This window comes from Erpetoichthys calabaricus, chromosome 10 (genome assembly GCF_900747795.2).
Source record: "Erpetoichthys calabaricus chromosome 10, fErpCal1.3, whole genome shotgun sequence".
In the NCBI taxonomy this organism is placed as follows: Eukaryota; Metazoa; Chordata; class Cladistia; order Polypteriformes; family Polypteridae; genus Erpetoichthys; species Erpetoichthys calabaricus.
Genome location: NC_041403.2, coordinates 1,488,498 through 1,503,565, shown reverse-complemented (window position 1 = coordinate 1,503,565; position 15,068 = coordinate 1,488,498). Strand labels below are relative to the sequence as shown.

At 40.2% G+C, this 15,068-nt stretch overlaps 1 protein-coding gene across 1 annotated transcript in view; it reads left to right on the top strand.

Moving 5' to 3' along the window:
- The window catches only part of LOC114658713 (interferon-induced protein 44-like), a 49,929-nt gene extending 35,086 nt beyond the window's left edge, over positions 1–14,843 (top strand). The window contains exons 7-8 of the mRNA XM_028810753.2: positions 1,144–1,244; positions 11,507–14,843. Of these exons, the coding sequence (XP_028666586.1) occupies positions 1,144–1,244; positions 11,507–11,743 (338 nt within the window). The 3' untranslated portion in view covers positions 11,744–14,843. The remainder of the gene's footprint in view (positions 1–1,143; positions 1,245–11,506) is intronic.
- Positions 14,844–15,068: the final 225 nt, after the last annotated feature.

Here is a 15,068-nt window from a genome sequence, read left to right as displayed (position 1 = left end):
ATTTGGTAGCTATTGTATAATAATAGTGATCATTTTTTTGTTTTTTTTTTATTTTTGAGCTCCATCTCCCAACCGTCCAACTTGAGCTGACCCTCTAATGTCCTCATTTCTAATCCTGTCCATCCTCGTCACACCCAATGCAAATCTTAGCATCTTTAACTCTGCCACCTCCAGCTCTGTCTCCTGTGCCACCGTCTCCAGCCCATATAACATAGCTGGTCTCACTACCGTACTGTAGATCTTCTCTTTCACTCTTGCTGATACCTGTCTGTCACCAATCACTCCTGACTCTCTTCTCCACCCATTCCACCCTGCCTGCACTCTCTTTTTCACCTCTCTTCCACACTCCCCATTACTCTGTACTGTTGATCCCAAGTATTTAAACTCATCCACCTTCGCCAACTCTACTCCCTCATCCTCACCATTCTACTGACCTCCCTCTCATTCACATACATGTATTCTGTCTTGGTGGTCCTACTGACCTTCATTCCTCTCCTCTCATATCTCCACCTCTCCAGGGTCTCCTCAACCTGCTCCCTACTCTCTCTACAGATCACAATGTCATCAGCAAACATCACAGTCCACAGGGACTCCTATCTAATCTCGTCTGTCACCCTGTCCATCACCATTGTAAATAAGAAAGGGCTCAGAGCCAATCCCTGATGTAATCCCACCGCCGTCACTCCTAACACAGACCTCACCACTGTCACACTTCCCTCGTACATATCCTGTACAACTCTTACGTACTTCTCTGCCTCTCCTGACGTCCCCATACAATACCACAGCTCCTCTCGAGGCACCCTGTCATATGCTTTCTCCAGGTTTACAAAGACGCAATGCAACTCCTTCTGGCCTTCTCTAAACTTCTCCATCAACATCTTCAGAGAACATCTGTAGTGCTCTTTCTTGGCATGAAACCATCTTGCTGCTCGCTGACCATCACCTCACTTCTTAATTGAGCTTCCACTACTCTTTTCCATAACTTCATGCTGTGACTCATCAGTTTTATCCTCCTATAGTTACTATAGTCCTCCACATCATGTTCTGATTTTTCTATTCCTTATGTAAAAAAATGTGATAAAGTAACACAATAAGTGAGAGCAAATATCCTCCTGACTCTCTGTGTCACCTCTTCACACACAGGTATCCCCATGCTCGTTCTGATGACCAAGATAGATGAGGCCTGTATGATAGTGAAGAAGGATTTGCAAAAAGTATACAACAGCAAGTACATTGAAGAACAGGTAACCTGCCCTTTTCACTGGCCATTTTGTTTGTCTTTGAAATGGGACCTGAATTTACAATGACATTTACATTAATTCACTCAGCAAAAGCCTTTTACCCAAGGTGACTTACAAAAGTAGTAAAGTAATCAAGTAAAGATCAATTTGGGTACTGTTTTCAAACAAGGGCTACAGGACAAGGTTGCAAAACTGACCATCACAAGTGAAAAGCTTTAAACCAAACAGAACAACACAAGACAAGTTACTCTTTTCTCATCTACTAATAATTTATCATCAAAGCCATTATTAATTAGACAGATATTCACAGAACAAAAAAGTCACACGTTGTGCATGTCAGGAGTGTTGTGAACTAGGAGTCCCAAGGACTAAAGAGTTCCAAAGCACTTCCAATAATGCCCAATAGAGGGGGATATCACTGTAAAACTCTTGCTAGTAATAAGGGCAAGAAATGAATGTATACAGTAATCCCTCACTTATCGCGGGAGATAGGTTCCAAGGCCGACCGCGATAACTGAATTTCCGCGAAGTAGGGACACCATATTTATTTAATTATTTAACGTGTATTTGGAGGTTTTTAAACCCTCCCTGTATTGTTTACAACCCACCCTTTACTCTATTAATAACAGGGACAACTGCTAAGCAATATGAAATCGGTAAATAAGTTTACACTTACTGTATAGCGAAGTACACGTAGCTATATATGACGTGATGATGGTGATGAATATGCTGCGCAGTAAAAATGATGACGATGAAGGTGATAGCCCCTGAATGCAGTAGCAAGAGCACGTTAATGCTGAATGAGTGAGATGAGACTTCCTGGTTAATGCAGCACTCCGTCGCTGAGCCAATCAGCAGCACACAGGAACTTAACTGCGTGCTCTGATTGGGTAGCTTCTCAGCCATCCGCCAATAGCATCTCTTGTATGAAATCAACTGGGCAAACCAACTGAGGAAGCAAATACCAGAAGTAAAAAGACCCATTGTCCAGAGAAACTCGCGAAGCAGCGAAAAATCTGCGTTATATATTTAGATATGCTTACATATAAAATCCGCGAAGTCATGAATCCGCGAAAAGTGAACCGCGAAGTAGCGAGGGATTACTGTACTAATAAAAGGCAAAGCCCTCACTGACTCACTCACTGACTGACTGACTGACTGACTCACTCACTCATCACTAACTGTCCAACTTCCCGTGTAGGTGGAAGGCTGAAATTTGGCAGGCTCATTCCTTACAGCTTACTTACAAAAGTTAGGCAGGTTTCATTTCGAAAATCTATGCGTAATGGTCATAACCGGAACCTCTTTTTTGTCCATATACTGGAATGGAGTGCAGCTTGATGGCCATGAGAGGCGGAGTTGCGTGTCGCGTCATCACGCCTCCCACATAAGCACGTGAACTGACTGTTAACTCAGTACGTAGAAAAGAAGGAGGAGCCCCAAAGAAGTGAGCGAGTGACACATACAAGCATCTTCATAAGACACGAGGTATAAAAAAGCACGATGTAAACCGTAACCTTAAATTAACTTTATAGAAACGCTTCCGCTGCCGTTTGCAATGCCATATTCGCGAGATACAAGTTTAATGAGAAGACACGAGGTATAAATGAGAGTTTGGATCACTTTGTAACAGAGTTAAAATTGCTGTAGCGAGAAACTTTTAACTTCTGGGTCTTAGCTAACATTAAATAAACCCGTGGACATCACAACATCACACAAGAGAGCGGCTCACGTGAAGTGACTGAACGCAGCAGGAGTGATCACTTCGATGAATCAAACCTGTTCAAAAAACACATTACACAATTGATAAGGTAGGAAAAGAATATGAAACAAAGCACGGTATAAACCGTAACTTTAAATTAAGTTTATAGAAACGCTCCCGCTGCCGTTTGCAATACAGTATTCGCCCCTGCGAAGCGCGGGGATTTTGCTATATATATTAAACTATTTCAACCATTCTATGATCTGCTTCTCGCAACTGAAAGAGGGCACCGTGGCAGAAGTTAGCTGACTTGCTGACCAACCACAAGCGTTACCTGGTAGGTAACCACCCATACAATCAGATTGTGAATCAGACTACGAATGCCTGCAATGTAATTACCCCGATATACATGCTGTCAAATGAACGAACCACACGCCATGGCACAACGTTAGGGGCTTCGCCTCTAGCGCTGATGTCCGAGGTTCGATTCCCGTAAGGGAGTGCAGTGAGTGTGTACGCCTGATGAGCCCACAATTACGGCGAAACACGTGTCGCGTACTATGCATCTTCAAAGCACGGTGTAAACCGTAAGTTTAAATTGAGTTTATAGAAACGCTCCTGCTGCCGTTTGCAATACCATATTCGCGAGATACAAGTTTAATGAGAAGACACGAGGTATAAACAAGACTTTGGATGACGAGTTAAAATTGCTGGAGCGAGAAACTTTTAACGGGTAGGTACACCAAAAAATGTATACATTTATGCATGTAATGGGCAAACAAAAAATGTACTATACCCGAAAGCACTGCAGTAGTACTCAATGTATCTTTACTTCTTAAATGTTAATGTTTTACTGTTTAATAATTTATACGCTTCTTATATGTTGTTCAAATTCTTTTATCAAAATACCAGTAACAGCGCACTGCACGATAACATGGAGTGAATACACTTGACATGAGCATCCATGTTATTTATCCTCTTTCTCTGTACGTTTACCATTCGTTTGCTCAGAGGTTGATGCGCTTGCTGCTTAATGAGCAGCTCTTCACCCTAGCGTCCCGCTGCTTCTCTTCTTTCGTCGGCATCTTTTCCCGTTAAAACTGATTAAGTTAGTTTTTGTGTTGCGATAACTTAGTATGTTTTCTTTAATTTTTCAGTTAAGCTGGCACTTAAGTCTTCAATCTGCCTCAAGAATGATTAGCGAAGGTGGTAGGGAATGAAAACGGCACCCGTACGCATCCGCCACGGCCGCACTGGTGCGCACAGCTGTGAGTTGATTCTACAATAAAATAAAATAAAGATAAAAAGAGTAATAAAATCATCACCCCAAAAACGAATAGTAGACGTAACATAGTATATGTGTACCAAATTTCAAGTCAATAGGTGAAACGGTTTGCGAGCTACAGGTGATTTAAAATCCTGGACAGACAAACGAATAGCCACGGTAGCGTATTATACAAGAAGATTTTACTGTTTAATAATTTATATTTATATTCAATGTGCTTGTTATATATTACTTCATATTGTCATATGATAATGATGTTAATGTTGTTTATATTGATTTCTATGTTATTGTAAGTGCTCTTTATTTGTGGAAAAATAAATTTGGCAATTAACAAACTTATTTTATACATACTACATTTTATTTTTTTCTCTTGCACTCAGTGAGCGAAGCCACTGGGTAATCAGCTATATATATATATATGTGTAGATATGTATATATATATATATATATGTGTATATATATGTAGATATGTATATATATATGTAGATATGTAAATATATATGTATGTATATATATGTGTCTGTGTATATATATGTGTGTATGTATGTATGTATGTATGTGTGTATATATATATGTATGTGCATGTATGTATGTGTATATGTATATATGTATATGTGTGTGTATGTATGTGTGTATATGTATATGTATATATATGTTTATGTGTCTGTGTATGTACATATGTATATATATGTGTATATATATATATATATATGACAGCAACACTCATAACAATGACAACACAATTACATTGACAATCATGTTATGTTATTTTTAAAGTGTTTCCTTTTCTTTTTCATAACCTCTTTAACATACTACTTCTCCGCTGCGAAGCGCGGGTATTTTGCTAGTCTATACCAATAAAAGGCAAGTAATCCTTGTGCCTGATCTGTAGTCTTAACGTTAGCGCTTACCTACACACTGCTGAGGCTTCCCCTTTCTTGCTTTAAAGTCAACCATGTCCTTGTTTCTGTTACTTATTACCTATTTATTGCTACCACACTGATTATTTACTTATAGATGCCGTTGTGAGTTACTGCTGCTTTCTGATCTGTTTCTTTGATGCTAGTTCAATACAAATATTAAGACATGTAACACGTAACAAGTAACTTTTCCAAGTGCACCCCCAAACACCCAGCTACTTTTGCTCCTTTGCTGCCAAAAAAGCAAAAAAACCCTTCTACATGGAAAAAAAACTTTAAAATTCCTGCTGAGTTCCTTAGCAGCAACCCCAACACAAGTTTATAGGAGGTAAATGTATTTTTAATTAACTCTCATAAAACAGAAAGCACAAAAACTCTCAGTAACTCTCAGCTGCCTCTCTCATTCGCAAAGTTGATGTCAGCACATCAACACATCCTCTCAGCACTCTTAGTCGAAGTGACATGTAGTCAACGTAGGGACATGTAGTGACCTATAGTGACCTGTAAAGAGAAGTGACATGTCTTCATCTGGGCTGGCTGAATACATGACATGTCTCGTATTTGGAATCACACAGCTCATCCAGGTGTCCATACAATAAAGAGTTGCAGTAGTCAAGGCATGATAAGACCAATTCCTTCATCAGAAGTTCTGCTGTAGACTGTACCTGATGTTTTCATTCAATCCATGAATGGTTGCACATGAAGAGGTGCTGCAAGTATAAGGTGTAACAGGGCCACTCTTGCATGTTATTTATTCCCTATATGAATGCAGTGAGACATGTGTCAGAATATTGGGAATTAAGTTGAATTTGTTCAATGTGGGTGTCTGACTCCATAAAGTTGGTGTCTTGTCGCCACACTTGTATGTGGTTTGCTTGGACAGGGTTATCAATGCACATGAGATTGACAAGTGGATTGGAGTGCCAGCATCTATTCTGCGGGTGCTGTACTGGGCCATGATGGTGAAGCAGGAGCTAAGTCTAAAGACTAAAACTCTCTGTTTACTGGTCAATCTACTTTCCTGTCTTCACTTATGGTCATGAGCTGTGGATAATGACCTAAAGAATGAGATTGCGAGTAAATGTGAAAGAAATTAAGTTTCATTACAGAATCAATGGGCTCACATTCAATGATAGGGTGAGAAGCTCAGCAATTCAAGGGAGCCTTTGAGTAGAATCTGCTTCTCCAGATCAAGAGGAGCCAGTTGAGGTGGTTTGGGCATGTCGTAGGGATGATCCCTGGGCAACTCCCACTAGATCTGTTCCTGGCACATCCTACTGGGCAGAGACCCTATGGCATGCACGAGGATGCACTGGAGGGATTATGTCTCTTGTCTGGCTTGGGTATGCCTGGGGTTCTAGAGGAAGAGCCGAAATCTGAAGCTGGAGAAACGAAAGTCTGGGGTGACATGCTTGGCCCTTTTTTCACTGCAACCCTCACAAGGAAAAACAGTTCAGAAAATGGGATGAGATAAAATAAGATGAAATGAGGCTGTTTACTGAGACTGGAATGTAAGAGCCCTTTAATTTTCTACCAGCTTGAAGTGACCAGTGTATTTTTCTATGTGGTTGATTGCTTAGAAAATGGCATTAGTGCAGGTGATGCCAACAGACTAAACACACTGATTCAAAAGGATGGCTGAATCTTCTGAGTCAAGCTGGACTCACAGATGGAATGGTAGGAGAGAAGTTGCTAAGGAAGCTGCTTACTATTCTGGATAATGACTCTCACCCCTCTATGAGATTTTTGTTCAACAGAAAAGCACCTTCAGTAACAGACTAAGACACAACCCAGCCACAGGGGATGTTTCTTTGTGCCGGTCCCAAGCCCGGATAAATGGGGAGGGATACATCAGAAAGGGCATCCGGTGTAAAATTTTACCAAATCAATATACGGACAACAATATAAATTTCCATACCGGATCAGTCGAGCCCTGGGTTAACAACGACTGCCACCAGTACTGTTAGCCAACAGGGTGCTGGCAGAAATTGGGTGACTGTTGGCCAAAGAAAGAGAAGCAGAGGGGGGAGATATGTCTGAAGGCAGGAGGAGAGGAGGAAGATAAAGAGAATGGAACTGAGGGTAGGAACTTTGAATGTTGGCCGTATGACTGGAAAGGGGGAGAGAGTTAGCAGATATGATGGGGAGAAAGAAGGTTGATATATTGTACATGTAAGAGACTAAATGGAAGGGGAGTAAGGCCTGGTGGATCGGAGGGGGATTCAAATTGTTCTATCATGGTGTGGATAGGAGGAGAAATGGAGTAGGTGTTATTCTGAAGGAACAGCATGTCAAGAATGTTTTGGAGGTGAAAAGAGTGCCAGAGAGAGTAATGATTATGAAGCTGGAAATTGGAGGTGTGATGATGAATGTTGTTAGTGCATATGCGCCGCAAGTTGGGTGTGCAATGGATGAGAAAGAAGATTTTTGGAGTGAGTTGGATGAAGTGATGAACAGTGTACCAAAGGGACAGAAAGTGGTGATTGGAGCGGATTTCAATGGACATGTTGGCGAAAGGGAACAGTGGAGACGAGGAGGTGATGGGTAGGTATGGTGTCAAGGAGAGGAATGAAGAAGGTCAGAGGATAGTGGATTTTGCCAAAATGATGGACATGGAGGTGGTAAATACGTATTTAAAGAAGAGGGAGGAACATAGGGTGACGTACAAGAGTGGAGGAAGATGCACACAGGTAGATTACATCCTATGCAGGAAGGTCAATCTGAAGGAGACTGAAGACTGCAAAGTGGTGGCAGGGGAAAGTGTAGTTAAGCAGCATAGGATGGTGGTCTGTAGGATGACACTGGAGATCAAGAAGAAGAGGAGGAGAGTGAGGGCAGAGCCAAGGATCAAATGGTGGAAGTTGAAAAAGGAAGACTGCAAGGTTGAGTTTAGGGAGGAGGTGAGACAGGCACTGGGTGGCAGTGAAGAATTACCAGACAGCTGGGAAACTACAGCAGATGTAGTAAGGGTGACAGCAAGAAAGGTGCTTGGCGTGACATCTGGACAGAGAAAGCAGGAAAAGGAAACCTGGTGGTGGAATGAGGAAATACAGGAGAGTATACAGAGGAAGAGGATGGTGAAGAAGAAGTGGTATAGTAAGAGAGATGCAGAAAGTAGACAAGAGTACAAGGATATAAGGTGCAAGGTGAAGAGAGAAGTGGTGAAGGCTAAAGAAAAGGCGTATGATGAGTTGTATGAGAGGTTGGACACTAAGGAGGGAGAAAAGGACCAGTGGACTACAGAGAGGGGCTGAGCTGAGAAAGATGTGCAGCAGGTTAGGGTGATAAAGGATAAAGATGGAAATGTACTCACAAGCGAGGAGAGTGTGTTGAGCAGATGGAAAGAGTACTTTGAGAGGTTGATGAATGAAGAGAATGAGAGAGAGAGAAGGTTGGATGATTTGGAGATAGTGAATCAGGAAGAGCAACGGATTAGCAAGGAGGAAGTAAGAAAAGCTACGAAGAGGATAAAAAATGGAAAGGCTGTTGGTGCAGATGACATACCTGTGGAAACATAGAGGCGTTTAGGAGAGATGGCAATGCTGTTTTTAACCAGATTGTTTAATGCAGGGGTCCCCAACCACCGGTCCGCGACCCACTACCGGGCCGCAGCCGTCTGACAGCTGGGCCGCTAGAGAACTGCCGGCAACGGAGACTCACTCAGACTTTTCAGAACGCTTGGCGGGCGGGGCTTTGCAGCGGTGCAGAGAGAGGAGAGAGACCGAGGTGAGAGAGTATTACAACAAAGTATTGTTATGGTCCCGACAGTTTCCCCATATGACACGAGTCTATAGAAATCGTGTTACTACGAAGTACATTCAGCAGATGCTTTCATTACAACGAAGTGACCTTGAAATGCCTGAATGAATCATCCACAGAGCAGTTAGATCTGTGGTCACAGCTCAGATGTGCATGTTTGCACAACGATCCCCAAACAGAAACATTGTAAAAAAAATTCTTTCTTCGAACTTTCCTCGTACTGTTTTTTTTTTTTTTGCTGTTTTTGTTGTCTGTGGTTTTCAGTGATACCTTTTGCTTATTGCTTGTCAACATTTGAAAAACATCCATTGGAATTTAACTCATTGTCACCCCCCTATAGAAACGGCAGACACGAAAAAAATGATAACAGTGTTAATGTTTGTGATGTGCAATCTGTTGGAATGGCAAATGTAAAGCATATGTCTTTGTTATATGCAAAAAAAGAAGAAAAATCTCAGGTTGCAAACGTATGCGAACTGCTTAATAACTTAATAATAAAAGAAATGTTATGTAAATTGTGTATAAAATTGCCCCCCCATACCCCAAGACCGGTCCGTGGAAAAATTTGCATCTAATAAAGTGGTCCTTGCTGTCAAAAAGGTTGGGGACCACTGGTTTAATGGAATCTTGGAAAGTGAAAGGATGCCTGAGGAGTGGAGAAGTGTACTGGTGCCAATATTTAAGAATAAGGGGGATGTGCAGGACTGTAGTAACTACAGGGGGATAAAATTGATGAGCCACAGCATGAAGTTATGGGAAAGAGTAGTGGAAGCTATGTTAAGAAGTGAGGTGATGGATAGTGATCAGCAGTATGGTTTCATGCCAAGAACGAGCACCACAGATGTGATGTTTGCTCAGAGGATGTTGATGAAGAAGTATAGAGAAGGCCAGAAGGAGATGCATTGTGTCTTTGTGGACCTGGAGAAAGAATATGACAGGGTGCCTCGAGAGGAGCTGTGGTATTGTATGAGGAAGTTGGGGGTGGCAGAGAAGTATGTAAGAGTTGTACAGAATATGTACGAGGGAAGTGTGACAGTGGTTAGGTTTACGTTAGGAGTGACGGAGGTGGAATTACATCAGGGCCCTTTGTTATTTGCAATTGTGATGGACAAGTTGACAGACGAAATTAGACAGGAGTCCCCGTGGACTAAAATGGCCATCTGGCATCCCGGGGGAGGTAACGCTCTGGCCACACTTGCTCCCCTGGTCCACTCAGAGTGGAGGAGTCCCAGCCGGGCAAGAGTCCCGGCCACTCACTACACCCTAGAAGAAAGGCTCTGAAGCTGTATAGAAGAATTTCAAACAGACTGTGCGCATGGCTGAGGCAGTGTGTGCTTGATGCTGTAAACCGATAATTCTCTTTCTGATCAGCTGCTGTAGATCTGTGATTTGACACTCAGATACAGTGGGATAAATACTCCAAGTGGTGTAGTGAGAGTAAAAACGCTAAAACAGTTATGGTATTTGGAATAGTTTGGCCATTCCATGGACCATTATATTGTTACAGGTTAATTGCAATCAGATGCCTTAAACTAATAAACAATATGCGGTTAATTCCAGTGTATTTGATAAAGGCATTTCAGGGATGTGGATCTAAAAAATAAAGGAAAACCACACTGGAACAAAAGAACTACTTTGACGCAGGGTGCTGCCAGTTTGCAAACCGAGCAGAGAACTTGTGTATGCAAGGGATCAAGCTGGTTTGAAAATGTGCGTGGCTTGACGTCAAGTTTTATACATCGCGATATGAGGGTGGAAACGCAACATTTTTGTGCGTATGCACCGTTTATACATGAGGCCCCAGGACTTTATGAAAGCTGGACCAAAAGGGGAGGACTTAATCACTGTCTCCAGGCAACTTTTCAGCACTGTGGGGAAAGAAGGAGAAGAAAGGGTTAGCGTCAGCACCCTCTCTCATCTTGGTGTGTTTCTGTATACCTGGACTGAGCCTGTGAGGGAATCCTGTGATGCACTTGTGTGACAGTGTATTTGTGCCTTTTTTATCTGCTGCTGTAACCTTTCAATTTACTTTGGGATTAAGAAAGCTTCTATCTGTCGATAGATAGATAGATAGATAGATAGATAGATAGATAGATAGATAGATAGATAGATAGATAGATAGATAGATAGATAGATAGATAGATAGATAGATAGATAGGGGTGTGGTAGACAGCAGGACTTTAGGAAATTTCAAAACTTGACTTGATGCTTTGGAAGAATTAAGTGGACAGGACTAGTGAACTTTATTGGGCTGTATGGCCTGTTCCTGTCTAGACTGTTATAATGTTCTAATTAAGTAAGGCATATTCATTTCATTCTACCATTATTGATTGATCCCATGTTTTGGAAGTAGTACATTTCAAGTTACATATTTTATCCTTTTGAGGTTATCAGAAATAGCAGAGTGTACCTGTTGTGGGTCATGAACTCTCCTGCACAGAGGTATCTGCTGTGAGCTCGTTAGTTAAGAACTTCACTTTCAGTTTAGCTGACTATCCTGACTGGCCAATTCCTTACACATTGCCATTTTTGCAGATCCCTTTCTAACTTTCTCTTTATTCTCTTTATCTCAATCTTTCTCCCATTTTCTTTTCTACAGGTGGATAAGCTCTCCCAGATTCTGGGTTTTGACAAATCTCGATTTTTACTTGTTCAGAATTACAATTCAGAATTTGAGCTTACTTTGGACAAGGACATCCTGATTCTGACAGCTCTGCGACAGATGCTGAGGGCGGCAGATGAATACCTGGAAGGAATGAGAACAGTCAACTCTTTTTTTGGTTTTTTTTGGTTTTTTGTTTTTTCTTTGCTTGTTTATTTTTTTTTATTTTATTGATTTTATTAAAATCAAATAACATTCCATACAAATAAGTCAAGTTTTACAAAACTAGGTTTGAAACAAGTCAACCCCCACCCATGAGAAAGAGAGCTAGGCCTACAGAGGAAAATTTTAAGCTAGTAAATAGATAAATTAATAGGTGAATAAAAATATATATGGTGTAAAAAAAGAGGGGAGAGAATCTGCTTCCTCAATTAAAATGCTTATTCTGAAATGTTATTGATTAATCCGGCCAGGTTCTCAAAAAGTTTTCAATAGATCCTCTAAGTGAGAATTAGATTTTTTCCAATTTCAAATAGTATATAACATCAGTTACCCACTGACTTAAAATTGGAGAGTTAGGATTCTTCCAGTTGAGCAGAATAAGTCTAATTGCCAATAGAGTAGTAAAGGCAATGATGTTAACTTGGTGCACGCCCAAAACATGTGGCCCAGCGAAGCTAGAACTTGATTGAAACATTCGCAATAGCATCTAGTAATTCTGATAGTACCAAAAGTTTACCAATTCCTTTGCACTGAGAGTATCTATTTGTGGTATCTGTAATGAATCCAGAAATGCATTAGATTGTGTCTTGTCTTCTTTAAACTCAGTAGAATATAAGGACTTATAGTACTTTCTAAATGTGTGCATTATATTTTTATGGTGAATGATTTTGTCTCCGTCTGTGTTGGTAATTGCTGGGATTGCATTGCAAACTTCCTGCTTGTGGATTTGTTGAGCTAAGATTTTATTAGCTTTCTCTCCATGTCCATAGTAATGATGTCTTGATTTAAAAATGAGTTGTTCAGTTTCCTTAGTTGTTAACAGTAGAATCACCAAAGCCTACGAAAAAACTCATAAACCTGGTCCACCTTAAATCCATTCACACCTCTCCATTCAGCGTCTTTTGTGTTGTAAAAGTGTCGATAAGCACAAGCAGCAAGCAGCCTACAATCCCATCACCCTCACCACTGCAGAAACGGCAAAAAGCTCTCCCAGCTCAAGCCTTGTTTATCAGGGAGTGAAGTAGTACCTAGAGCTTCATAGGCTAAAAATATATCATTATTTGGAACACATGCATTTCATGTGTGTTCCATGTCTACAAAGATCTATGTAAGCGTAGGATGACAGGAAATGCAAGAAATGTTGAACACATACCTAAAAGACAAACTTTTTTCATGTTTTTAGTACTAACGACAAAATTTTGACATGAAGTGTATAATGTGTGAAGACTGAAGTCCAAATATCAAATAAGCACTTTCATAAAAGGTACAAATATAATAGAACAAGTGCGCTTTTATTCAAGACTACAACCGAAGAAAAAGAAATCAGGTTAGTGTGGCATGTTGTAGAGACTTCTTTGACAGTACAGCGGTAAGAACTGCTGACTCCTATTCAAAAGGTTGTGAGTTGGAGCCTTCCCATGTCCCAAAATAAATGTTTTGAGTAGTGAGCTGCTCTTATTGTTACTAGTATACAATAAAAACATACATTTGATTTGAGTCTGTAACAGCCGGTGTAAATTTATGGTTCTTGTAAAGGTTAGCGTTTTTTTTTTTTATTCAGTTTTATTCTCTCAGTGGTCTTCACACTCACCCCTTTTTGCCGTTTCAGCAGCGGTGGGAAGATGGGATTGCAGGCTGATTCCTGCTTGTGCTTATCAACACATTTACAAGACAAAAGAGGCTGTCAGAGAGGTGCAAACGGATTTAAGGTGGGCTGGGTTTATGAGTTTTTTCGTAAGCTTTGGTAATTGTAATGTTAAGAGGTTGAGTTGTAAATGCAGAGCCAGCCTTTTCCTATGAAGCGCCACACTTGGACACCTGGCATGTTCTTGATCTATTCTAGTAATTTCACTGCTTAGCTCGGATACCTTCTTGGTTTCCAATTTATTTCTGTGGGAAAGATATGAGATAATCTGTCCTCTTAAGAAAGCCTTCAGGGTTTCCCAGAGTATTCCTGCAGAGACCTCTGCGGATGTATTTGTCTCTAAAACAAAATCGATTTGTTTGGAAGTAAATTCTGCACAGTTCTCGTGTGCTATTAAAAGTGGGTTAAGACGCCATCTGTGAGAAGACTATGTGGTGCGTGATGATTTTAGCTCTATTATCAAAGGGGCGTGGTCAGAGATAACAATAGCGTCATACTTACAATATTTAATCGTAGGTAAGAAATTTTTATCTACAAAGAAATAATCAAATCTTGAGTAGCAATAATGCACTGGTGAGTAGAAGGAATATGTTTTTGAGTTTGGGTTTAGAAATCTCCAGGGCTCTGATAAGTTGTGATCAGTTACAAACTGTGTAATTGTCTTTGCAGTGTTAGATGTCATCACCCCTGTGGCAGAAGGCCTATCTAGGTCTGGATTTAAAACACAAGTAAAGTCCCCAGCCATTATAATTTTGTGAGTGTTCATATTGGCAATGGATGAAAATACATTTCGGATGAAGTCCACATTGCGGGCAAAAACATTTATCAAAATCACTTTACAGTTAAATAAATTACCCATGACAATCACATATCTCCCTTCAGGATAAGATATTACATCTGGTACTGCAAATGAGACTGTTTAATGTATAAGAATTCCCACACCTAAAGTTTTCTTTAGAAACCTGGAATGGAATATTTGGCAGTCCAGTCTCTGTGTAGCCAAAACTGATTCTAGGTGAGAGAATACTTTCTTTCTCTTTAATTCGTGATTCAGACCTTTAACATTCTAGCTCAGATGTTAACTCTTAAATCTCTTATGTAAACCAAGGACATCTGATTGTAGCTATTGTACATATTAACTATAATGATTGAGGTGATTGTAAATTTGGAACAATTATGGGAAAAGTAGGAAAGAAACATATTTCTTATGTTTAAAAAGAAAGTTTTTGTTTTAATATTTATGATATCATTTTGAAATTCTGTTTAGTTTTAGTTAATCTTCATGATGTATTTTTCCTTTTAGTGTTTTGTTTCAGAAAGATTTCAGTTTTAGTAATTATGTACGGTTAAAGAGATATTAAGATAGTTATTTTGTGGCTCAAACAGACAGAACTGTAGACATAGTTGGTTAGGATATCATATTTGTTTAATATTGGTAAAAGACAACGGGATGTCACATTAAAAATAAACCAGATACTGAATATGAACTATTTGATCACATTTCTTGATTTCCTTAGTTTCTCCCCAGTCACCAGACATGGCACTTTTTTAATAGTTCAGTTGAGATACAGTAGACTGTGTCATTGTACAAAGAGGTGCACTTTGTATCACTTCATTATCAAACAATTTCCAATGCATAAATGATTCATAAGAAAAAATATTCTGTTCAGATATGAAGAATCAAGTGAATGT